This window comes from Pseudonaja textilis, chromosome 16, assembly GCF_049901715.1.
Source record: "Pseudonaja textilis isolate UNSWEBS1 chromosome 16, rPseTex1.2, whole genome shotgun sequence".
NCBI classification, from domain to species: domain Eukaryota; kingdom Metazoa; phylum Chordata; class Lepidosauria; order Squamata; family Elapidae; genus Pseudonaja; species Pseudonaja textilis.
This window is the reverse complement of record NC_142005.1, coordinates 7,460,587-7,485,839: the sequence shown is the minus strand read 5'-3', so window position 1 is coordinate 7,485,839 and position 25,253 is coordinate 7,460,587. Positions and strand designations below refer to the sequence as shown.

At 48.2% G+C, this 25,253-nt stretch overlaps 2 protein-coding genes across 4 annotated transcripts; one reads left to right on the top strand and one right to left on the bottom strand.

Annotated features, from left to right (window-relative positions):
- Positions 1-8: 8 nt before the first annotated feature.
- TMEM151A (transmembrane protein 151A) lies at positions 9-8,586 on the top strand. 2 transcript variants are annotated; one of them, XM_026724619.2, is made up of 3 exons: positions 2,372-2,984; positions 6,657-8,397; positions 8,516-8,586. In XM_026724619.2, the coding sequence occupies exons 1-2, from the start codon at positions 2,892-2,894 to the stop codon at positions 8,019-8,021; spliced, it is 1,458 nt and encodes a 485-aa protein (XP_026580404.1). In that variant the 5' UTR covers positions 2,372-2,891; the 3' UTR covers positions 8,022-8,397; positions 8,516-8,586. The 2 variants fall into 2 exon arrangements, with proteins under 2 accessions (XP_087770205.1, XP_026580404.1); XM_087914079.1 differs by lacking the exons at positions 2,372-2,984; positions 8,516-8,586 and adding an exon at positions 9-202 and having other exon boundaries at positions 6,657-8,395.
- Positions 8,587-11,339: 2,753 nt separating this feature from the next.
- LOC148124572 (homeobox protein SIX6-like) lies at positions 11,340-24,424 on the bottom strand. Of its 2 annotated transcripts, none has more exons than XR_015739704.1 (4): positions 18,024-18,160; positions 15,615-16,144; positions 13,449-13,787; positions 11,340-12,492 (listed from the first exon to the last, which is right to left on the bottom strand). XR_015739704.1 is itself a non-coding variant. In XM_087914112.1 (4 exons), the coding sequence occupies exons 2-4, from the start codon at positions 23,607-23,609 to the stop codon at positions 12,250-12,252; spliced, it is 771 nt and encodes a 256-aa protein (XP_087770238.1). In that variant the 5' UTR covers positions 23,610-23,641; positions 24,023-24,424; the 3' UTR covers positions 11,340-12,249. The 2 variants fall into 2 exon arrangements, 1 of the variants encoding a protein (XP_087770238.1); XM_087914112.1 differs by lacking the exons at positions 15,615-16,144; positions 18,024-18,160 and adding exons at positions 23,421-23,641; positions 24,023-24,424.
- Positions 24,425-25,253: the final 829 nt, after the last annotated feature.

Genomic DNA, 25,253 nt, shown 5'->3' with positions numbered 1-25,253 from the left:
TCCAAAGGGGCGGAGTCCTGCTCGCGGGCGTTCTTGAGCTCGCGGGCCGTCGGGCGCACGCGCAGAAAGGGTTGGAAACGACGTTGGGAAAGGCGTTTCCCCGCCCTCCACCCCCCCCCACCCCCCCACCCCGGGAGCTTGATGAATGGCAGGCGAGGCAGGGGATGATGGGAGTTGTGGTCTATAGCTAGGAGAGCGACAGGTAGGAAAGGGGCGGCGGGATGCGCAAAGGTGTGTCGTTGGGTTCAAGGAAGTCGGCCGTGGTTTTTTTTTTTTTTTCCAATAATTACAGAGCCTCGCTCTGATTGGCTGAGACGCAAGTCCAGGAAATATGGCCGATCGCGAGCGGTGCTGGGAGTTGTAGTTCAGCAAGGCCATAATGCACTAAGCCTTGTTCTTTTAAAGACCAGGTATCTCCAAACTTGGCAACTTTAAGAGCCGTGGACTTCAACTCCCAGAATTCCCCAGCCAGCCATGGCTGGTTGGGGAATTCTGGGAGTCCACGAGTCTTAAAGCTACCAAGTTTGGAATCATCATCATCTTTTAAGGACCCCATAATCCCTTGCAATCAGATCATACTAGGAAACAGTCAATATACATCGTAAGGATACAAGCGACAAAATTAGAGTCATACGGTCACAGGTGGGACAGGATGGGCGATAAGGAGTGATGAGAAGATTAACAGTAATAGTTAATCACTCAGTTCTTGCCCTCCTACATTAATTAATCCATTTCCGAATCTAAACCCAGATTTGTGGCAACCCGACATTGCCATCTATTGAACGTCGCCGGAAAGGCGATTATTCAAACATCTCGCAGGAATTCAGCTTCTAGCTTTCTGATCTCATCCAAGAATTTGTGGATCTCCCCAGCTCTCCTCTCCCTTAAAAACCTTCCTTGAGTACTAGAATAAAATCCGAGGCCTGCGGAGAACGTGATCACATTTATAAGCCAGGTCTAAACCATCAATGAAATGTAATTTTCTTTTTTAAAAAAAGATCCAGTTTGTTGTTGTTTAAAACCCTGATCCCTTTTAAACAATTAACAAACTGAATCTTTTTTAAAAAAAAACAAAACATTTCATTGATGGTTGTCATTAAATCTTCCTGGCGTAGAAAGCAGATATGCACAGAAATAATATATATATTTTTTTCCAATTGATCCTCTGAAGATCCATCCTGAACTGAAAAACAATAAGATTTCTACCCAATTTTAATAGGGTTGCGTTTCCAGGACACGTCTAGCATATTTCTCTCTTGACCTCAGGATTTTTAAGATGGCAGGACTTCAACGCCCAGCATTCTCCAGCCAGGAAGGGAATTCTGGGAGTTTTGCAGCCAGCATGCTGGAAAATTCTTGAGGTTGAGGTCCACCTATTTTAAAGTTACCAAGGTTGAAAAATAACAGGTCTAATATTACATTTCTCTGGACAAAAATAGGGGTAAAAGCATGGTAATTCTGGGAGTTGAAGTGTCAAAACATGATGGCTGAGGAATTCTGGGAGTTGAAGTCCTCATATCTCAAAGCATGATGGCTGGGGAATTCTGGGAGTTGAAGTTTCAAAGCATGATGGCTGGGGAATTCTGGGAGTTGAAGTTTCAAAGCATGATGTCTGGGGAATTCTGGGAGTTGAAGTCCATCTTAAAGCATGCTGGCTGGGGGATTCTGGGAGTTGAAGTCCACAATACAAAAGCTGAAATCCACAATACGAAAAATTCCTAAGGCTGAAACAATGGCCTATTAAAATAAGCCATGGCCACACATGTGCATTTGTGTGTGTGTGCGCGCGCGTGTGTGTATTGCACAATACCAGATCAAAACAACCCTGTGTCTACTGCTACTCCCTGATTCTATTTCCCTTTTTATTTTTTAAATATTTTTGCTGTCCCTGTTCCGGTTAATCAAGCCAATCCGGTCAAGTATTGTGAATTACCCACAATGCTCCCCATGCTCTCAGAAGCATTGTGGGCAATTGTACCCCGAATGTTACAGGCCAGCTCACCTAACACACACACACACACACACACACACACACACACACCCCGCTTCCAGACCTTGGAGCATTTGTAGGTTCATTGTACCTGTGGTTTGACTAGATCCGGGTCAGATCTTAGTTCAGTCAGGCCAGGCTGTTTTTCGCACATAGTAGGGAAGGCTATTAGAAACCTGGCGACTTCTCCGCTGATGGGGACCCCTGAAGATGCCCCCCCAAAAAAGTCTTCCGAATGGGGAGAATTTTTTTGAGGGGGGGTGTGTCTCATATTTCACAGACCAAATTTGCTTTGATAGAAACCCGGGTTTCTCCCAGGCAGTTGCCTCTTTTTGCAAACTTTAGAAGGCTTTTTTTTTACGTGGGGGTGGGGTGGCTCAGAAAAGCGAGTTGATTTCGACCCAGGTTGGCATTCCGACGTGCGTGCAAAGGGGAAAGGGGAGGGACACGTGGGGATGAGCCTGCCTGCCTGCCTGCCGAGTCATCGGGGCCGAAAGAAAGCGAGCGAAGGAGCCAGATGAGCGTCGCCGCCGTCGCCGCCGGGCAGGGCTGGGCAGCCTCTTCCTTAACCGGCTGCTGCGGGACGGTCCAGGCAGGGGAAACGGGGCTGGTGTGGGGGGGTGCGGGGGGGGGTCTGCGGGGGTCCGGCGGGCTTTGTGCTTTCCAGCCCCGCCGTGTGGAGGGCGGAGCCGCCGTCCCCGCCAAAAGCCCACGGGCGCCCGGGCAGGTGGGTGCCAGGCAAGGGCGCACCGGTGACTGCCTCTCCAACCCCCCCATGCCCCGCTGCGGGGACTGCGGGGGCAGGCCCAGCTGGAGCGGCGGCTGCTGCGGGGCCGGCCAGCCCCTCGCCCGAGCCTACGATGCGGCTGGGCCGGCGGCTTGGCGGCGCCACGCGTGAACCATGCCAGGCGTGGGGGCAGAAGACGGCGAGCAGCAGCCGGGCGCCGGGGAGCTGCCCACGCTCACCCCGGCTGGGGGGCCCCCTCGGGAAGAGGTAAGTCCAGCCCTGCGTGGGTAGGATGGAGGAGGGAGAAAGGGATGGAGAACGACGGTAGGAAAGAAGGGAAGGGAAAGGAAAGGGGGGAAAGGGAAGGATGGAAAGGGAAAGAAGGAGAGGAGGGCAGGCAAGGAAAGGATAGGAAGGGGGAAAAAGGGAAAGAGAGAAAGGGGAGGAGGAGAAAAGAAAGGAGAGGAAGAACGGAAAGGAGGAAGGGAAGGAAAAAGGAGAAAAGAGAAGGGAAAGGGGGAGGGGAAGGATGGGAAAGAAAAAAGAAGGGAAAGAAGGAGAAGAGGAAAGGGAAAGGAAAGGATAGGAAAGAAAAAGGGGAAAGAGAAAGGGGAGGAGGAGAAAAGAAAGGAGACGAAGAACGGAAAGAAGGAAGGGAAGGGAAAGAAAAGAAGAAAAGAGAAGGGAAAGAAGGAGAGGAGGGCAGGAAAGGAAAGGATAGGCAAGAAACAAGGGAAAGAGAAAGGGGAGGAGGAGGAGGAAAGAAAGGATAGGAAGAACGGAAAGAAGGAAGGGAAGGGAAGGGAAAGAAAAGAAGAAAAGGAGGCAGCCAAGAGGAACGAAAAGAAGGAAGGAAGGAAAGACATTTAAAAAAAAAAAACCAAAACACGAACTGCTTTTGCGCTGCGCCCTGGGCGCACCGCTTGGAGACCAGTTCCTCGCCTCCAAAATCCGGGATTAAGGGGGTGCAAGCCAGCTTTCGGGGTTTGAAACCCGGGGTTCGGGCCTCTGTTTTTCGGTCCCCCCTCCCCCTTTTTTTTTTTCCTTACGGGGGAGGCGGGTGGGGGGAAGAAACAGGAGTGATTTTTTGCTGCAGCGGACACGTGTCCCTTTGTGCATTATTAATAGCTCTACGGGGTTTAAAAATAAACCTGGGTTTTTGCGCGAGTTGTGGGGGAGGTGGAGGAGAAAGGTGGCATCTCAGGGGCCCTCTCCTCCGGGCCCCCTTGCATCCTCCTCCTCCTCCTCCCCCTCCCCCCCTCCCCAATTTCAGAGCAAAACTGGGGGGTGTCCCACGCTTCTCCAAAGGGCGCCCGCCGTGCGTAAAAGAGGCGCCGAGGTTTTCTCAGGGATTCCCGGGGGAAGGAAGGAAAAAGGATCTCTGCAAGGAAGCGTTTCGCGCGACCAGCTGGTTGTGTGCTTTTGTGTGCGTGTGTGTGTGTGTGGAGGTGTGTGGGTGAGTGGAGGGGAGGGCACGCGTGAAGTTCTGCATTGCACCACAGCCCGCCCGGCCGCGCGTCCTTTCCTCTCTCCGCTTTGGATGATGCTCCTGGCGGCTCGGTGTCCGCGGAGGAACAAAGCCAAACCGGATCGGAGGTGGGGTGGGAGGAAGAGGATTTTTAGGGAAGCGGGGGGGGGATGGGAATCATTCCGACGCTGGTTGGGACTCGCTTCCTCCACCCCCCTTTTTTTATTTTTCCTCCACCACGTCTGGCAATTTTATTTTATTTATTTATTTAGAAAAAGCTGCATTTCCTTGCAGGGAAAATAAAAAAAAACCCAAAGGCTATTTCTTTCCCCCACCCTCCTCCACGCCCGAAAAAGGCTTAAGAACAAAGATAAGGGTCTCCCCTATTTTCGCCTGGCAAGGCTGTCCCCTTCTGCAGCCTGGTTGGGGATGAAGGGAGCTGTAGTCCAGCCTTTCTGGTTACAGAGACAGAAGCTTCTTAGGACAAAATTTTAAAAAAGCTGACCCATTTCATCCAAGGCTTTTGAAGGATGATATTGGGGAGGCCAGAGGGGGGCATTTGGGGTGGTGGGTGAGGGAGTTGGCACCCGAGCAACTTGGAAATGGCCAGGGTTAAGAATGACTGCCCCCAAAAATTTTGATTGCCAAATGTCAGGGAGGAAAGATCCGTGGATAAAGAGATCGTTTTGTTTTGCATTCTTCCTTGGAGTGCATTAAGGCAAAAGGAAGAAGGGGGTTGAGATTGAAACACACACACACACACACACACACACACACACACACACACACACACAGAGTGCTTTTAAAAAATAAAAAATGCCCCCACCCCATCTTAAAAGCCATTTGCTGTTGGCAGGCTCCCAAAACTCCCTTTGCCAAAACCCCTTTGCAATTCCTCCGGGACACATGATGATGATCGAGTGTGAGTGTGTCTGTGTGTGTGTGTCTGTGTGTGTGTGTGTGTGTGTGTAAAAGTGATGGAACTCCCTCCCAGCTGCCCCCCACCCGACCCCACAGAGCCGGATCCCACAGAAAAGCTGGCCTGGTTTAGTTTATTCTTCATTCTTTCGTTCAGTTTCTTAGAGTGCGCTCCGCTAAATAACCCTGAAATTCTAAAATCCTAAAACCTGTCAAAAAAAAACCCCAACAACAACCCATAAAACACTAAAAGCATTCTCAAACATTGGAATTAAATAATTGGAATTCCCTTGGACACACACTCTCTTTCTCTTTCTCTCTCTCTCTCTCTGTGTCTCTCTCGCTCTCTCTTTTCTCTTTCTTTCTCTCGTCTCTCATTCTCTCCATCTCTTTTTTCCCTTTATTTTTTTTCTCTCTCTCTGCCTTTTTCTCTTTTTCTCTGTCTCTATCTCTATTTCTTTCTCTTTTCTCTCTCTTTCTCCCTTTGTCTCTCTCTTTCTTTTTCTCACTGTCTCTCTCTCAGCTAGAGGCTCCTAGGATCAGTTTAATACAGCGTTATCCCTCATCCTTTCCTCCAAGCTTCCTTACTATATTATTATTATATGGCTGGTGGTCCCAGCGAAATGGAACCTCCCTATACCGGAGCAGTCTATCCTGGCGCGAAAAAGCAGCAGACCAGAGAGCCGAAGGCTTCCTTGGGGAAACAGACGGCGAGAGCCCTTATTTTGTCTGGCTCCGACGTCCTGTTTATATATCCCTAAAATGTGGCAGCGTTAAGCGTCTGGACTCCACGCCCCCAGTGCGAACGGCGCAATGTGTGTCTGAAAGCACAATTGCAGGGTGTCTGGCATCTCAACCCCAAGCTGGTTGTTAAGTCGGCCCCAGGCCCCCTTCTCCCCCGCCCCCCCGCCTGCTGTGATCCTTGGAATAGAGAAAGGCCGAAGAAATTGGCACCGTTTCAAGGGTTCCTTTTTGCATGCTGTTTTTTTTTTTTCTTCTGTTCTCTGTGTTAGAAACAGGGTGGCGGGGATTGTAAAATGGCGTTAATGTTACAGGTAGTCCTCCACTTACGACAGTTCGCTTAGTGACTGTGTTCAAAGTGACAACGGCACTGGGGGAAAAAAAGGACCGTTTTTTCCCCACCCCCAGGCCTACGACTGTTGCAGCATCCTTAACGTTCACGGGACTAACCTTCGGGGAGGCTGGACCGTGGGCTTGCATTTATGACGGAGGGGGTGTCGCGCGATTTTTTCCCCCTTTGGTGTCCTTTCCGACAAGCGGGGAATCCCGATTCACTTCAAATCCCCGGGTTCCTCATTTAACAAACGGCGGCAATTCGCTTAACCAATGCGGCGAGAAAAGTCGTACTACAAAACGGGGCTTTCCGTGGACTTCTCACCGACATTTCGGGCTCGGTCGTGGTCGTACGTTGAGGACTGCCTGTTCCTGGTTTGGTGGCATGGTGGGGTGGTCTTTGTGGGGAAGTGGCAGGACTGTAACCGGTTCTCCTTCCCTTCTCTCGTCTCCTTCCCTTTCTCTCCCTCGCCCCGCAGCAACGTCCACTAAAACAGTCTTTGAGCAGCTCGCTCTGCCGCGAGTCCCACTGGAAATGCCTGGTGCTCACCCTCCTGATGTTCGGCTGCTTCGGCGTCATGGCCTGGTGCCGCCTCTCAACGGTGACTCGCCTGAACTACGACGGCTCTTACCGAGGGGCATCGCTGGTGTACCATGACAGCCCGTGCTCCAACGGATACATCTACATCCCGCTGGCCTTCTTGGGCATGTTGTACGTGGTGTACCTGGTGGAGTGCTGGCACCGGTTCGCCAAGGGGCAGATGCAATACCGGGTGGACACAGCCAGCGTCTACGAGAAAGTCCAGCGCATGCAGCAGGCCACGCCCTGCATCTGGTGGAAGGCCGTCAGCTACCACTACATTCGCCGTACCAGGCAGGTCACCCGTTACCGCAACGGGGACGCTTACACCACCACCCAGGTTTACCACGAGAGGGTCAACACGCACGTCTCAGAGACGGAGTTCGACTACTCGGGCCACGGGGTGAAGGACGTCTCCAAGGAGCTGCTGGGCCTCTCGGATTACCCCGTGACCAAACTCCGATTCACGAAATGCTTCAGCTTTGCGTCGGGCGAGGCGGAAGCCGCCTATCTGACTCAGCGGGCCCGGTTCTTCGGCGAGAATGAAGGTTTGGACGACTACATGGAGGCCCGCGAAGGGATGCACCTGAAGAACGTGGACTTTAAGGAGCACATGTTAGTCTTCCCGGATCCGGGGCGGCCACCCTGGTACACACGACGGAGTGTCTTCTGGCTGGCCTCTTTCCTCCTCCTCTCCTGGCCGCTGAGAGTCTTGTCCGAGTACCGTACGGCCAATGTCCACTATCACGTGGAGAAACTCTTTGGGGCGGACGATGGGCCCAGCCCGCTGGACGCTGCGGGGACGTACGGGCGGCGCATCTCCCGCGTCAACACGGTGGACATGACCGAACTGGAATGGCACATCCGTTCCAACCAGCAGCTGGTGCCCAGCTACTCCGAGGCCGTGTTGATGGACGCCACCACGGTGGCGGGAGCCGCGTACCTCCGCAGCTGCCAACGCTGCCGGCGGACTGTCAGCAGCAACTCCCTGCCCTCACGGGGCACCCGGGCCCTCTACGCCCGCCTGCCGTTCAGCTGCAGCCGCTTCTCGCTGAGTGGCGCCCGGCGGTGTGGGGGCATTCTCCGGAGCCTTAGCGGGAGTCACGTGGGCAGCAACAACACGGAGACGGAGCCGCTGGAGAGCCCTCCATGCTACCAGGATGCGCTGTACTTTCCCGTGTTGATTGTGCACGGAGGGGAAGGCTGTGAGCGCAACGGGCATAGGCCCGGGCTGGCGGGGAGGGGTCAAGGGACCCCCCTGTGAACCGGGAGGCGGGGGAGGGATAGCGGAAACTGAAGTTCCCTGGGAGAAACGCAGGACACAAAACATCTCTGGCTTGTTTCCCTGAGCCAAGATCGAACCCATTAACCCAACTGCAGGGCTCTTTGGCCGACGTTACAGTCTTCTAAGGAAGTGAGTTTGGGGGAAAGGGAGAGAGAGGCCCATTAAGCCAAGGTTCGGATGTGGGATTCTTTTGCCTGACTCTTTGGTAGAAGGAGGGAGAGATGGAGGAAAGGAAGGGAAGGGAAGGGAAGGAAGGAAGGAAGGAGTAAAGAGGAAATGAAAGGAAGGAATAGAGAGGGTTGAAAGAAAGGAAGGAATAGAATGGGATGCAAGAAAGGAAGGAAGGAATAGAGGGGTTGGAGGGAAGGAAGGAAGGAAGGAAGGAAGGAAGGAAGGAAGGAAGGAAGGAAGGAAGGAAGGAAGGAAGGAAGGAAGGAAGGAAGGAAAGAGGAAAGGAAAGAAGGAATAGAGAGGGTTGAAAGAAAGGAAGGAATAGAATGGGATGGGATGCAAGAAAGGAAGGAAGGAATAGAGAGTGTTGGAAGGAAGGAAGGAAGGAAGGAAGGAAGGAAGGAAGGAAGGAAGTAAAGAGGAAAGGAAAGGAAGGAATAGAGAGGGATGCAAGAAAGGAAAGGAAGGAAGGAAGGAATAGAGAGGGAAGGAAGGAAGGAAAGAAGGAATAGAGAGAGAACGAAGGAAAAAGCAAGAAAAGAAGGGAAGCAAAGGAAGCAATAGAGGGAAGAAAGGAAAGAAAAGGAAGGAAGGAATTGAGTGGAAGGAAGGAAGGTAGGAAGAAAAGAGAGAAAGAGGCTGTTTTCGCCTGAAAAACGGGCCTTCTGGAAATACCGTTTTCAGCCACTGGAGGGCCTCTGGAGCCCAGGGGAGGTCATTTTTGCCTTCCCGGAGGCTCGAGGGAAGCCTCTGGAGCCTCTGCAGGCTGAAAATGGGCCCATTTTGCCACTTCTGGTATTTCCAGAAGGCCTGTTTTTCAGGTGAAAACAGCCACAAACGGGCCAAAATCAGCTGGAAGGCCACGCATGCCCACACAAATGGCTCAATATGCCACCTGTGGCATCACAGGAGTAGGGGGCCCTGCATCTTCCCACTTCGGTGTAACCGTGGTGTGAAATAATACCGGTATTCCTCCCTCTTACAACCGTAACGGAACCCAAAATTTATGCTGCTTAAGCGAGATGGGTTTTTTTAAAAGTGAGTTTCGCCTCATGGCGCAGCCTTCCTTGCCCCCCGTTGTTAAGTGAATCCCTGCAGTTCTTAAATCAGGAAGGCGGTCGTTAAGCAAATCCAGGCTTCCTTGGGCCGGGCAGGAGGCCGCAAAAGGGGTCCACGTGACACGGCTACCGTGGTAAAACGCGAGACGCTCGCTAAGCACCCCAATGTAAATCCGTGGGGGTGGGGGTGGGGAAATGCTACGATGGTCACAAAGTGTGAAAAACGGCCACCGGTGCCGTTGTAACTTCGAATGGGTGTGACATTGAAACGTCGTTAAGTGGAGGAGTCCCTGAATTGGATTTGCTCACACAGGCCTGGAGGACGAGAAGAAGGCTGGGCAAAAACGAGTAAAAGGGAAAGAGATATTCGGGTCCCTCCTTCCTATTTTTGCCAATTTTTTCGGGCACCGGTTCGAATCTCAGCAACCGAATCATAGGGTGGGGAAAAAAAATCGAAGCGGTGGAGGAACGAGCAGAAGCCCACCCACCATTGTTGAAATAAAAGGATTTCAAGTCCCCGATTTGGCTGGTTTCTTGGGGTGTCTTTATGTGACGGGGGAGGATACAGGGTGGGGTCCTCGGCCTTCGTAACCACAATTGGGAGCTTGCCAAGCAAGATGGCACTTTTATCGATAAGGATTTTTTTGCTTGCAGTCCAATCGTCATCATTTAACGACCCCATAATCCCTTGCGGGAGTGGAGTCTGGGCCACTGAACGGAGAGTTGTTTTCCTGGCCGGCTGCCTTTTTCCTGTCACCGATACGGAGTTTTATTCGGCGGATATACTCTCATTGCGCCCAGAGCGGTGGGGAGGGGTGGGGGAAATATCAGCCTCTACCCAGGATCGAATCCACGGCCTCTCTCGATGGTGACGGTTGCCAAGTATCATCCGGCAAATAATAACGGTTCAAATCGAGATCGGATAAACAGAAAACGATTCGTTTTGCACCAAGTTTTTAATTGCGGGGAGCGGTCCCCAAATCCGTCGAGGTGGGAGCAAGCTCGGGCGTTCCCCAAGTCCTAATTGTGCAAGGAGAAAGCCGTGTCTCCCCCCACCCCAAAAAAAGAGTGCAAAGAAGAAAAGAGCATCGCGTGAACACAGCGCACGGTGTTCAACCCCTTCATTATTCACCATGGAAAGCGGCATATGCTGTCTAATTGATTCTCAGCCGTAGCCAGAGGACACGGGCCTGCGACAACGGGCAGATGGCCCCGTTTATTTGGAAATAAGTAGTTTTCCCCTCAGATGGTGGCCACCAGGGAGCAGGAGCTGCGAGGCCTCGGAGCATCCTTTCTCCCTGGGGGTTGCCGTGGCGACGGTTGCAAAGCAACCGAAGAGGCAGCTGTGGCGGGGAACCAAGGCCGCCTTCTTAACCGTAGTTTTTTTCAAGGAAAGTCCCAGCTCCTGCCAATTTCGTCCCTCTTGCAATTTTCTTGGAGGGGGAGGAGGTGTCTCCCATCCAAAAATCAACCTGGCCTGGCCCTGCTTAGCTTTATTTTATTATTATTATTATTATTATTATTATTATTATTATTATTATTATTATTATTATTTTGGCAATGTCAACCACAGTGATGCTTATAAATCCAGGCTGAAAAGCTTTACGGATTTCGCTTTTTTTATTTTATTTTTTAAAAAAGTCCTCTGCTCCCAAGGTGTTTCGTGTTTACCTTTCAGCCCTATGGGTGGGGGGTGGGGGGGAGGAAAGGACGAACGTGTCAGAAGGATAAGCGGAGGTGAGGAAGGAAGACGTTAACGCCTGTTCCCTCTCGAAAAGGGGAAGGGGTTGGTCTCTTAGGGACACAAATGCGTTGGCTATCCCGACGGTAGAAGCTTTAGCGGAGGATTAGCGTCCCGAGGTAATCTCTCGGGGATAATACCGAAGGTGAGAGGGGATCAGAACGGAAATTATAATTAAGCTTGGTTTGTAAATTTTTCTTATTTGCTAAGCACCTCCCCCTGCACCTTGGAGAGAGGGGGGGAGAGGTGTCTAAATTTATGTATCTTCCCTCCTTCCCCCTGTCTGTCATCTGTCTGTCTATATCTCTTCCTTCTTTCCTTCCTCCCTTCCTTATCTACCTACCTACCTACCTACCTGCTGTATGTCTGTCTCTTGTCTGTTTATCTTATCTATATTATGTCTCCTTCCATCTTTCGTTCCCTCCTCCCTCCCTTCTCCTCCCTCACCTATCATTTTTCTTTCTTCCTTCCTTCCCTGCCTTCCTTGCCTGCCTGCCTGCCTACCTTATCTATCTATCTATCTATCTATCTATCTATCTATCTATCTATCTATCTATCTATCTCTATCTATCTATCTATCTTTCTATCTATCTAATCTATCATCAACCTAGCTAATTATCAGTCTCTGTCAGTATCTATATCTACATATCTGTCTGTCTGTCTATCTATCTCTCTCTCTCTCTCTCTCTCTCTCTCTCATCTATCATCAACCTAGCTAATTATCAGTCTCTGGCAGTATCTATCATCTATCTATCTATCTATCTATCTATCTATCTATCTACTTTTTTCAACTATTCCTAGAAATTCTTTCCATGACGCTCCCGGAAGATGGATCAAATCCAAACTGGTTTTTGTTGTTGTTATCGTTTTAAGTGCTGCTTAAGTATATTTAAGTGACCATTCAAGGTTCGATCAGAAATCAGACAGGGATGGTTCAGCCAGAGATCCGGTTCCAGTAAAGAAGCCATTGGCAAAATTGATTCCAGTAGATCACCCAGGGTTCTTGTTTATCGACACAGCTAAGTCTCCCCATAGAACATAGAATAACAGAGCTGGAAGGTACCTTGGAGGTCATCTAGCCCAACCCCTTGCTCGAGCAGGAGAGAGTCTATTCCAAGTGTTAGCCTCTGCCTAGCATCGAACTCACAGCCTCCTGACCGTGAGGCTATAGCTCCATTCGGCGTGTTTGCGTTTCCTCTTTTTCAGTTTTCTTTTTTCCTTTTATAATTTCGCATCTCTATATATGTTTTTCTTCCTGGCTTATATTCAAAGTTGGGGGCCCTTCTCTCCACCCCTCGTCTCTTGTCCGGAGACGGCTGTGCTTGGCAGAGGCCGCCCGGTCTCTCTGGCGACGGTTTTTAAACCAGTTGCCCACCTGGGTGGGGGTGAGTCCGGTGGTCCGGGCCAGGTGCCTTTTTTGGGAAGGGTTTGGGTAAGGGTCTTGCAGGTACCACTCTCTCAACAGCTTTTGGATCTTTTCCTGGGATGGAGTGAAGAAGAAGGAGAAGAGGACCACCGTTCAGTATTTTAGGACAAAGCAATTGGGTTGCAGATAGATTGTGGCGCTTATAAATAGTGCAATAAATTTGTCAATGCAGCAATATTGATGGGTGGACTTCAACTCCCAGAATCCCCCAGCCATCATGCTTTAAGATAAGTGGATTTCAACTCCCAGAATCCCCCAGTCATAATGATTTAAGATGGATGGACTTCAACTCCCAGAATCCCCCAGTCAGAATGATGTAAGATGGATGGACTTCAACTCCCAGAATCTCCCAGTCAGAATGATTTAAGATGGATGGACTTCAACTCCCAGAATCCCCCAGTCAGAATGATGTAAGTTTGATGGACCTCAACTCCCAGAATCCCCCAGTCAGAATGATGTAAGTTTGATGGACTTCAACTCCCAGAATCCCCCAGTCAGAAAGATGTAAGTTTGATGGACCTCAACTCCCAGAATCCCCAGTCAGAATGATGTAAGTTTGATGGACTTCAACTCCCAGAATCCCCAGTCAGAATGATGTAAGTTTGATGGACCTCAACTCCCAGAATCCCCAGTCAGAATGATGTAAGTTTGATGGACTTCAACTCCCAGAATCCCCCAGTCAGAATGATGTAAGTTTGATGGACTTCCACTCCCAGAATCCCCCAGTCAGAATGATGTAAGTTTGATGGACTTCAACTCCCAGAATCCCCCAGTCAGAATGATGTAAGTTTGATGGACTTCAACTCCCAGAATCCCCCTGCCCTCATACTTTAAGAGGGGGGACTTCAACTCCCAGAATTCCCTCAATGCTGACTGGGGAATTCTGGGAGTTGAAGTCCACCCTTCAAAATGGCTTAGAGACGGGGGGCGGGGGAGGGGGATGCAGGAAACAAAACTAGATGTTTTTCAAAACTCAAAAAATATCCCCTTAATTCGGAGGCCGCTTTTACCTTGATCCTGTTGGCTTTCTGCTTGCCGCACTGGGCCGAAGTTCCTGGCAGGTGAGGGCCCCTCCTCCAGACAGGTGAGCCTTGGGATGGAAGTTCAATATAGCAGTCCCTAAGGTGGATTGATCTCCGCTCCCCCGAGGGCTGGGAGCCCATCCGGCTGGCCAGGGGCATTTCCTGGAGGGACGGCGGCCCCAGGACCTCCAGGCCATGGTCCCTGCTTGGAGAACACCTCAAGCGCTGGAGATGCCCCCAGGTGAGCCAAGGGGGCAGAGCCCAGAGGAGACGAGACAGGTGCTCGAACGCGCCACTCTCCTGCAGAGCTTTGCAGATCAGGGCTACCTGCGAGGGGGAGAACAGGGCCATGTCTGGGGACGATGGGTGGGGTGGTCAAAGGAGAAATTGGGGGTGGGTGGGAGAACCAAGATGGCTGAAGGGGCAGAAGGTCTTCTCCAATGCAGAGAATTTGCAAAAGGGCAATGGGGAAAGGCAGGTGGGGTGGAATAACAGGGTTGGAAGGGACCTTGGAGGTCTTCTAGTCCAACCCCCCTTCCTACTCAAGCAGGAGACTTTCTACCATTACACACCAATGGTTGTCTAATTTCTTCTTGATGTGATGGAGAAGGAAGGAAGGAAGGAAGGAAGGAAGGAAGGAAGGAAGGAAGGAAGGAAGGAAGGAAGGAAGGAAGGAAGGGAGGGAGGGAATTTGTTTGAGAAAGGGAGGGAGGGAGAAAGAGACAGAAGAAGGAAAGAAGGGAGGAAGGAATGAAGGAAGGAAAGAAGGAAGGTGTGTGAGAAAGGAAGGGAGGGAGGCAGAGAGAGAGGGAGGGACGAAAGAAGGAAGGGAGGGTGGAAGAAAGGAAAGAAAGAAGGGAATTTGTGTGAGAAAGGAAGGGAGGGAGGCAGAGATAAAGAGGGAGGGAGGGAAGGAGCAAATACGTGTGAGGAAGGAAGGAAGGAAGGAAGGAAGGAAGGAAGGAAGGAAGAATAACAGAATAAGAGAGCTGGAAGGGACTTTGGAGGTTTTCTAATCCAACCCCCCTGTCAAGCAGTAGACAATACAATATAAAATTAAATAAAATATAAAACAAGTAAGTAGATCAATTCATCAATGCTATACAATAAAACAATACCATAAAATATTAAATGGAACAAAATGTAAAATAAATTAGTATCGGTAGATCTATCCATGCAATACAATAGTACAATACAATACAATATAAAATGAAACAAAATGTAAAATAAATAAAAAAAACATATCAATCCATCAGTAAAAACAATGCAATACAATAATGCAATCACATATAAAGTTAAGTCAGATACAAAATAAATAAGCAGACAACTCAATCACTGCAACACAATAAAATAATACAGTGTAGTTAAATATAAAATGAAATGTCAAGAGGAATGAGGTTAGCTTTCCCCTTTGAAATATTTCTGAATTCAGGGAGGTTTTCTTTTGAAGGCAAGCTTGCCAAAAATTTGGACTATAATTCCAAAGTACCAGGTCTACCAGCCATTGGATTTCTGTATCTTTTATCAGCTGTCCAGATCCCCAAATGGACAAAGTTGCTTTGCATGCAAATTTCCATTTTTTTAAAAAAAAAAAGTCAAATTGTGATGTGAAAGTGCAGAAATTGGCAGTGTATTTTTTTTTAAAGAGACATATAAACATCTTATCTCATAGATAGATAAATAGATAGATAGATATAGATATAGATATAGATGGATATTATATAGATATATATATATATATATATATATATATAGTGTCTATTTTGTTGGTCAATGTAAGCTACTAGAAAATATGATACGGGGCAACGCGATAAATAAATGCCAATAAATAAAATTGGGGAAACAATAATAATTGAGCGACCTTCACAGACTATATCATTCTGGCACCTTCCTTTTGAGTTAATAACTGAAGAAAGGGGGAAAAGTGATTACATCCTCTCGATTCAGATGGTATTTATTTTATTCTTGCAAAAGTGGACCGAAATTCCCCCGATCTCAACAAATGAGAAATCAAAGCCCGTTTTCCCTGCTCTCACAGGCCCGGAGACCGTGCTAAATTTTAATTCCGACTGGAGCATCGAATCTCCGTGCTAATTTTATTAATTTTTTTTTCCTTTTTAAACCCCCATTGCAAGGCTAGTTTAAGCTGCTTACCTGGTTTTTAAAACTTTATTTTTTTTTTTCAGGCTGGAAAGGAGAATCCTGAAAGACGGACATTGAAGCATCCAGTTGGCCTCAAACTCCGGTTACAAACAGCGGGGTGAAATATATATATATGTGTGTGTGTGTGTTTATTCTGTTTTTCTGCTCTAACCTGAAGTTCTTCCCGAAACGCTGTGATTTAGCTGCCCGATTAACAAAGCTAAGCCGCCTTTGGGAGAGTTTTAAACAGCTCAGGAAGGATATGCCGCCTTCAACAGCTTCTTAAACCATAGGCAGGTTGGGTGGAGGCAGGTTGGATCAGCCCTAAAGGCAGAGAGAGGGGGGAATCTGAGATTTGGGGAGGTCTCGGGGATGCCCCTCGCCCCATTGCAATCTCCAGCTTGCTTTTCCCTCCGACCAGAATAACAGAATAGAATGATAGAGTTAGAAGGAACCTTAGAGGCCTTCTAGTCTAACCCACTGCTCAGGCCAGGAGAGCCTAATTTCATTTCAGCCAAATGCTTCAGTTTCTTCTTTAAAACCTCCAGGGAAGGAAGGAAGGAAAGAAGGAAAGAAGGGAGGGAGGGAGGGAGGGAGGAAGGAAGGAATAAGTCAGAGGAAGGAAGGAAGGAAGGAAGGAAGGAAGGAAGGAAGGAAGGAAGGAAGGGAGGGAGGGAGGGAGGGAGGAGGGAGGAAGGAATAAGTCAGAGGAAGGAAGGAAAGAAGGAAGGAAGGAAGGAAGGAAGGAAGGAAGGAAGGAAGGAAGGGAGGGAGGGAGGGAGGAAGGAAAGAAGGGAGGGAGGGAGGAAGGGGGCAGGATGGAAGGAAAGAAAATGGGTGAGATGGATGGATGTAAGGAAGGAACGAAAGGAATAAGTCAGAGGAAGGAAGGAAGGAAGGAAGGAAGGAAGGAAGGAAGGAAGGAAGGAAGGAAGGAAGGAAGTATTGGAAAATTGTTTGATAAGAGCTCACCGTCTAAGCAATGAGAAATGTTTTATGTTTTTTACGTTTATTGGTTTATTGGTTATGTATATCTTTCTGGTTTTGTATCTTACGAAATTCTTTGCATTATGTATATATTTTTTAATGTTTAATAAAGTTTATTTACAAAAAAAAAGCCCATTGTAAATCGAGGACTATAAAATAGAATCACAGAATCCTAACAATCTGTCTTGATTTTTTTCGACTTCATCCTCCCCTGAAAATCATCCCCTTTTAACGAAATTCTGCAACCCTTCCTTTTATTTTTATTTTATTTTATTTTTTAACAAGTATTAATGTGTTTGCTGCAAGCAAAACCACCGCTGAGTTCCTTGTAAAATGGATTTTTATACTTTGTCCTGGCATCGGCCAAAGCTTGTCCTGGATTCATTATACATTATGCCCTCCAAGATTTTTTTTTAAATAAATAAATATATATATATAAGCCAGCAGTTAGAACTAATAAATCAAGAACAGGACAAGCCAGGTTGCTACACCCCAATCTTGGCTGTTCTGGTCCAGAACGTCTAAAAAACATAACACAGTTTTCTGTGATCCGTAGAATTCCTCCTCAGGCAAAAGTTTTGTATTCTCATGGGTTCTTTTTCACTGTTTGTCTTTATTGTTCTTTATTGTCCTTCCTTCCTTTCTCCTTCCCCCCCCTCCTTTTCCCCTTCCTTCCTTTCCTTCCATTCCTCCTCCCTCTCTCCTTTTTTCTTTTCCCTTTCCTCCCTCTTTTTCATACACTTTTCCTGCCTGCCTGCCTGTCTTCCTCTCTCCTCCTTTCCTTTCCTTTTCTTTCCTTTCTCCTTTCCTCCCTCATTTTTCACACATATTTCCTTCCTTCTTTCCTTCCTTCCTTCCTTCCTTCCTTCCTTCCTTCCTTCCTTCCTTCCTTCCTTCCTTCCTTCCTTCCTTCCTTTCTGCCTGCCTCCCTCCCTCCTTTCCTCTCCTCTTTTCCTTTCCTTTCCTCCCTCCTTTTCACACAAATTTCCTGCCTGCCTGCCTGCCTCTCTCTCTCCTCCTTTCCTTTCCTCCCTCTTTTTCACACAACTTTCCTTCCTTCCTCTCCTCTTTTCATTTCCTTTCCTTTCTCCTTTCCTCCCTCATTTCTCACACGAATTTCTTTCCTTCCTTCCTTCCTTCCTTCCTTCCTTCTTTCCTTCCTTCCTTTCTTCCTTTCTTCCTTCCTTCCTCCCTCTCTCCCTCCCTCCCTCCTCTTTTCCGTTCCTTTCCTCCCTCTTTTTCACACAAATTTCCTTCCTTCCTGCCTGCCTCTCTCTTCTTCTCCTTTCCTTTCTCCTTTCCTTCCTCTTTTTCACACAAATTTCCTTCCTTCCTTCCTCCCTTCCCCAAGTGGGGAGCAAAACATCCAGGTCCATCCCTCTCCCCGCCCCCCCACCGCATCCTCAAAAGTACCTCCCCCTTTGCAAGACTCACTGCGCAACCTCCTCCTCCCTGAATCAGTATTGAAAGACAATGCAAAGAATCAGATACACTGCGCTGGCCTTGAATGTTCGGCGTGCTTTAAAGAGCCCCGCAGAGCAAGCCCTCAACGGTGGATTCCGCAAAAACAAGTTGGTGCAATGCACGGAGCCCCCCTGGCAAGTCTTCCCTGCCATCTGTGAAAAAGGGCCCCCACTGAGGGACGACCAATTTTGCCCCTATTTTGCAATACCCCCCACACCCACCTAATCCCTTCTTGTGTTAAGTGCATAATTGGCGGTGGATTCTAATTGACTCTGTCACTAATCCTGAAGATCCTGAGGAGGGTTAAGAGCTGAGCCTTAACTCGGTCTGCAGATGGATGGGAGGCAGCTTGAAAGAGATGATAGATAGATAGATAGATAGATAGATAGATAGATAGATAGATAGATAGATGATAGATAGATAGATGATAGATAGATAGATAGATAGATAGATAGATAGATAGATAGATAGATGATAGATAGATAGATAGATAGATAGATAGATAGATAGATGATAGATAGATAGATAGATGTGAATAGAATAGAGATTGATAATAGATAATAGAGATAAATAGAATAGAGATAGATAGATAATAGTTAAATAGAATGTGTGTGTATGTGTGTGTGTGTGTGTGTGTAGAGGGAGGGAGGGAGAGAGAGACAGATGATAGATAGATGATAGATAATATAGAGATAGATAGATAGATAGATAGATAGATAGATAGATAGATAGATAGATGATAGATAGATAGGAATAGAATAGAGATCGATAATAGAGATAAATAGAATAGAGATAGATAGATAATAGATAAATAGAATATGTGTGTGTGTGTGTGTAGAGAGGGAAGGAGGGAGGGAGAGACAGATGATAGATAGATGATAGATGATAGATAGATAGATAGATAGATAGATAGATAGATAGATAGAGATTGATAACAGACAATAAAGATAAATAGTATAGAGATAGATAAGTAATAGATAAATAGAATATATATATGTGCGTGTGTATAAGAGAGGGAGGGAGGGAAAGAGAGATGAGAGAGAGAGAAATAGAATAGAGATAGATAATAGATAAATGGTATATGTGTGTGTGTGTGTGTATAGGGAGAGATGATAGATATAAATAGAATAGAGATAGACAGACAGATATATAGGAATAAATAGAATAGGGATAGATAGATGATAGATAGATAGATAGATAGATAGATAGATAGATAGATAGATGACACACAAACTGCAGTTCACACTGGAATATTTGAAAGAGGTGTTTGTGTACCTGATCCCAGCTTCCCTCTTGTATCATACAACACACAAAAACACAAAGATCTCTGGATAATTTATTTATTTTTAAGGAAAATTGATAGAAAGCCCGCTGTCGCCCTCTAGTGGTAGAAGCCTTCCACTGCACATTTAGGAGCTGTGGGCTCTGCCTCATGGTGAGTCAAACTTAACGCCCCAAAACTCAGAATAAATAATAATAATAAAAATAAAAATATTGTGGAATACCGGGTCCGAATAGACCCAGGTCCCAGGAGAAAAAAGGTCTGTTGTGGGGACAGCCTCACCTACAGAAAATTTCTTCCATAGCCTCAACAGCTTTTGGCTGAAATACTATAGGGTTTCCTGCCTGGGCAGGGGGTTGGACTAGAAGACCTCCAAGGTCCCTTCCAATTCTGTTATTCTGCTATTTTTCCTTCCTTCCTTCCTTCCTTCCTTCCTTCCTTCCTTCCTTCCTTCCTTCCTTCCTTCCTCCTACACTGGTGTTAAATGAATCTGCTTCCGCCATCAATTCTGTTTCTCGGAAGCCGGCTTGGGAAAGTTACAAATGCGGATCACCCTTGATTTTGACCTCAGCAATGGCTGTAAAAGTGAGGACCGGTGGTTTTTGTCGCAGGACGTTTCGTGACCCAACTAGGGAACCTCATCAGTGCTGGAAGGAGGATGGGGATTGTGGAGAGGAAGAGGAGGAGGAGGAGGAGGAGGAGGAGGAGGAGGAGGAGGAGGAGGAGGAGGAGATGACCTTTGGGGTCCTTGGTCCTCTCTGAACTTGGTTGCTTTCTGGCAAATGTTTCATGACCCAACTGGGGAACATCATCACTGCTGCAAGTGAGTGGGGCTTGCTCTATGTTTATATAATACATAATATAATAATATACATAATATGTAATACATAACCCCACTCCTTCTAGCCCTGATGATGTTCCCTAGCTGGGAAATGAAATGTCTGCAAGCAGAAAACTAAGTTCAGAGGGTAGTAAACACCCACAGTCGTTGTCCTCCTCCTCCTCCTCCTCCTCCTCCTCCTCCTCCTCCTCCTCCTCCTCCTCCTCCTCCTCCTCCTCTTCCTCCTCCTCCTCCTCCTCCTCCTCCTCTTCTCCATAACCCCACTCCCTTCTAGGGTAGATGTTACCTAGCTGGGTCATGAAATGTCTGCAAGAAAGCAACCAAGCTTACAAAACACCAAGGACCCCACAGTCCTCCTCCTCTCCCCTCCTCCGCCCTCCCCCTTCCTCCTCTCCATTAACCCCATTGCCTTCTAGCCCTGATGATGTTCCCTAGTTGGGTCCTGAAACGTCTCCGAGAAAGCCACCAAGCTCAGAGAACACCAAGGACCCCCCCATTTCAACTCCGAGCTATAAATATTCTCTTCTATCCAATCTACTTGTATATAAAGAGAGAGCGAATCCCACTCTCTCCTAGCACTGATTATGTTACCAAGCTGGATCATGAAAGGTCTGAAAGAAAACAACCAACTTTGGAGAACACCAAAGACCTAGATAGATAGATAGATAGATAGATAGATAGATAGATAGATAGATACACACACACACACACACATGCACACACACTGTAAATATATTTACAGTCTTTGGTGTGTGTGTGTGTGTGTGCGTATCCAAGGCTGTTTTTCGGCCTGCCTCCATTTGATTCATTCATGCAACCACCCAAGTGGCTCTGAGCCCAGGAAAATATGCCTCTTCCCCAAAGCAGAGACAACCAGCCAGGAATCTGTCCGCAGCTCCCTTATCTCATCTCGCCTCCCCAACTCAGCATTTTTCTGCCCTGAATGTCTCTGATCTCACCCAGCTGCCTCCCCTCCCCTGCAGCCCAGCTGGAGAATCCCCTCCCCCCCCCCAACAAGGCTTTTGTGCAACCTCTGCTTTGCAAATCCAGAAACCCAGATTCTTCCAAAGGCTGTCACCAGCAATCCAGCTGACATATAGGCCTGAGAAGAAGAAGAAGAAGAAGGAGAAGGAGAAGGAGGAGGAGAAGGAGAAGGAGAAGGGGAAGGGGAAGAGGAGGAGGAGGAGGAGGAGGAGGAGGAGGAGGAGGAGGAAGAGAAGGAGGAGGAAGAGGAAGAGAAGGAGGAGGAAGGAGGAGAAAGAGGAGGAGGAGGAGGATATGGAAGAAGAGGAGGAGGAAGAGGAGGAGGAGGAGGAGGAAGAAGAAGAAGAAGAAGGAGAAGAAGAAGAACAAGAAGAAGAAGAAAGAGGAGGAGGAGGAGGAGGAGGAAGAGGAGGAGGAGGAGGAAGGAGGAGAAAAAGAAGAGGAAGAGGAAGAAGAGGAGGAGGAGCAGGAAGAAGAAGAGGAGGAGGAAGAAGAAGGAGAACAAGGAGAAGAAGAAGAGGAAGAAGAAGAAGAAGAAGAGGAGGAGGAGGAGGAGGAGGAAGAAGAAAAGGAAGAAGACGAGGAAGAAGAGGAAGAGGAGGAAGAAGGAGGAGAAAAAGAAGAAGAAGAAGAGGAAGAGGAAGAGAAAGAGGAGGAGGAGGAGCAGGAAGAAGAAGAGGAGGAGGAAGAGGAGGAGGAGGAAGAGGAGGAGGAAGAAGGAGAAGAAGGAGAAGAAGAAGAGGAAGAGGAAGAGGAGGAGGAGGAGGAGGAGGAGGAGGAGGAGGAGGAGATGATACTCTCCCGCTTGGGGGGGTTTGGACTAGATGCCCCTCAAGGTCCCTTCCAACTCTGTTTTTCTGTTATTATTAAGGATCTCGGCTGCCAGGGGTGACGTACAACAGATGTCTTCCTTCGGCCTCGTCCCCGGGGACGTCGCTCCTTGCAAAGTCAGCCGGGAAGGGAATGAGAAGGGCTTGCAAATTTTGGAGGCTGTTTTTTTTTCCTTTCATAATTCTGTTTTTGCCTCTTTTTTTGCCCGATTTTTGCAGGGACCGTGGAGGCCCCGGGGAGAACTTTCGGAGGGACGGAGAAGAGGCAAAGCCAGACTCGTTTCTCAAAGATTAAAGTTGGGGAGGAGAGCAACCCTCGGCCTGCCACAAGATGGGTATTTTGGAGGGAGGGGGGGTTGGTGGAAAATTTGGAACTCGGCTCTATTTACGGCGCTGATGGCTTCCAGATGTCCGGCAGGCCCAAATTCGGTGTCAGCAAAAGAGATGAGCCAGAAAGAGAGAGAGAGAAAGAGAGAAAGATGGAGAGAGAGAGAATGAGAGAGGGGGAGGGAGAGGGAGGGAGGGAGAGAATGAGAGAGAGATGGAGAGAATGAGAGATGGAGAGGAGGGGAGGGAGAGGGAAGGAGGGAGAATGAGAGAGGGAGGGAGAGAGATGGAGAGAGAACGAACGAGAGAATAAGAGAAGGAGAGAAATGGAGAGAGAATGAGAGAGAAAGAGGGAGAGAGAATGAGAGAAAGGGGGGAGAGAGAATGAGAGAGAGGGAGAGGAAGAGAGAATGAGAGAAAAAGAGAGGGAGGATGAATGAGAGAGAGGGAGAATGGGAGAGGGAGAGAGAGGGAGATGGAGAGAGAGAGAATGGGAGAGAATGAAAGAGATGGAGAGAATGAGAGATGGAGAGGAGGGGAGGGAGAGGGAGGGAGGGAGAAGGAGAGAAGGAGGGAGAGAGATGGAGAGAGAACGAATGAGAGAGAAGAGAAAGGGAAAGAAATGGAGAGAGAATGAGAAAGAGGGGGGAGAAAGAATGAGAGAAAGGGAGATAGAGAGAGAATGAGAAAAAAAGAGAGGGAGAATGAAAGAGATAGAGGAAGAGAGAGAATGAGAGAGAGGGAGAGAGAGGGAGATGGAGAGAGAATGAATGAGAGGGAGAATGGGAGAGAGAATGAGTAAGAGAGATGGAGAGAGAGAGGGAGAGAAATGGAGAGAGAATGAGAGAGAAAGACAAAGAGAGAATTCATCTGGTGCCAGAGAAAAAGGGGGTGCGTCAAACAATAGGGAGGAAATGAGGTTTCACCCCAAAGTGAAGAGAGAAAGACAAAAGGAGAATTTAGAAGGGTGAAGAAAGAAAAACAGAAAGCACAGAAAGAGGGAGACATCGTGATGAACGAGTGGAGATCAAAGGTGGGGAACGACCGGAGGAAATGCAGAAGTTTAGAAACAGACAGTTCGATCCGCCACCGCTTTGCCGTACCGAAGCGGATCCTTGCAGAAATTTCTGGAAGGATGTCTCTGGATCTTTCTGGAGCCAGACACTTGGCTGCATCCCAGCTCCGTTGCTCCCCCAGGAACGGGGTTGGCCCTGGGCGTCTGGGAAAACATTCCCGTTGACGTTGGCGGAGATTCTCCAGGATCCCTCGCTCCGCAGGGTTGAGGGCGTCATCGTGCGAAAAGTCCAGTGGATCCCCTCGGGATCTGAAAAAAAAACAACAACGCTGCAAGACCTTCCAGAGAAGGGAGTCCTAAACACACACACACACACACACACACACACCCTCCGTGAAGCCTGCGTGCTACTCCTGGGCCTCCTCCGCGGGCCGCTGATTTAGAGCCACGGTTTGGACTTTCCGTCGTCCGTTCTCGCATGGACGGAAAGTCCAAAATGGTGGCTCTGAATCAGCGGCCCAAAAGACGTGCAGGCAAACTCAACCGGTCAAGAGCCGATTTGAATTCCCTCTATGAGCTACTCCAAAACTTGGCCAAAAAAAAGTCCCCACCGAAAAAAAAGGACCAAGGGCCTTTCCCAACCAAACTTTCTGGAGAAAAATCCAGTCGTTTTCCAGAATTGCAACTCACCCGTAGCATTGACTACGGTTTGCCAAGTCTCTTCTGGAGGATGACTTCTCGGCTCACCCTGTCAGGATTCCGGCCCATAACCGCATTTAAACCGCGAGTCTCGAGCCAAACTTCCAAAACTTCAAAAGGATTTATTGGGAGTTAATATATCCGGCACTGCCTGGGTGTAGCTGAATCAAGGCACGTCGTTCATTGTCCCCCTTGACCCTGGTTTCATAATTCCTATTCTCCAATGGGACACGTCCATAGCCCAGAGTCATCCATCATGCTCTCCAGTTAGATATTTGCCGGGGGTTGAAACTTCGGTCGTCTAGGTACTATCTTTGAAAATATTGATGGAATGCACTTTCGGTTTGCAAGCTGCCGCGCTGCTCTTCCCCCTCCCTTTCTGTTGGCGGCTCTAAAAAGATCAGAGAAATATTTTGCGAGTTGACACGCCCATCCATTCCTAAAGATGATTTAAAAGTCATCTTAGATCTTCTGATGGTCAGCCCTGGTCTGCTTTGGGCCACTTCAGTACCACCCCCCCACCCCACCCCGTCTGCTTCAATCCCTGAGTCGAGGGTTGGACTAGATGACCTACAAGTTCCCTTCCAACTTATTTTTCCTTTTTTTTTTTTTTCTGCTTTGGGCCACCTGAGTCTTTGGGTTTTTTTTTTTTTATCATTTGGGCTCCATCGACTTATATTTGTCAGAAACGGGATAGGGCCGCCTGCTTGGGCGGGGAGGTGGGGTTGGACTAGATGACCTACGAGGTCCTTTCCAACTCTGTTAATCTAATACTCACTTTTGCTTAACAACCAGGCGATACACTTAGCCCCTGCAACGATTTGCTTAACAGATGTCTCGTTTAGCAACAGACATTTTGGCCTCGATCGCAGTCATAAGTAGAGGAATGTGTTTTATTTTATTTTATTATTATGTTTTGGCCAGCTTAAAAGGCCCGGCAAAGAGCCGTTCAACTTGGCCCCGACAAAAACCTTGGAGAAAAAATAAGTAATCTGGGTGGTTTTTTTAAAAAAAATTATTTTAAATCATTCCTATCGGATTTACGACGTGTAATTCGAGAGCTCTTCCAACTTGGTGCCTTCTTCTTCTCAAAGCCTCCCCATCCATCTAGGTTTGAATAGCTGGAATTGGGCCGTCCACTCAGTGTCCAGTTTCCCCCTCAAACCCCCACCCAAGGGTGTTGGGCAGTCCAGGCCTCCGAGCACACCAGGCGAAGGTCATT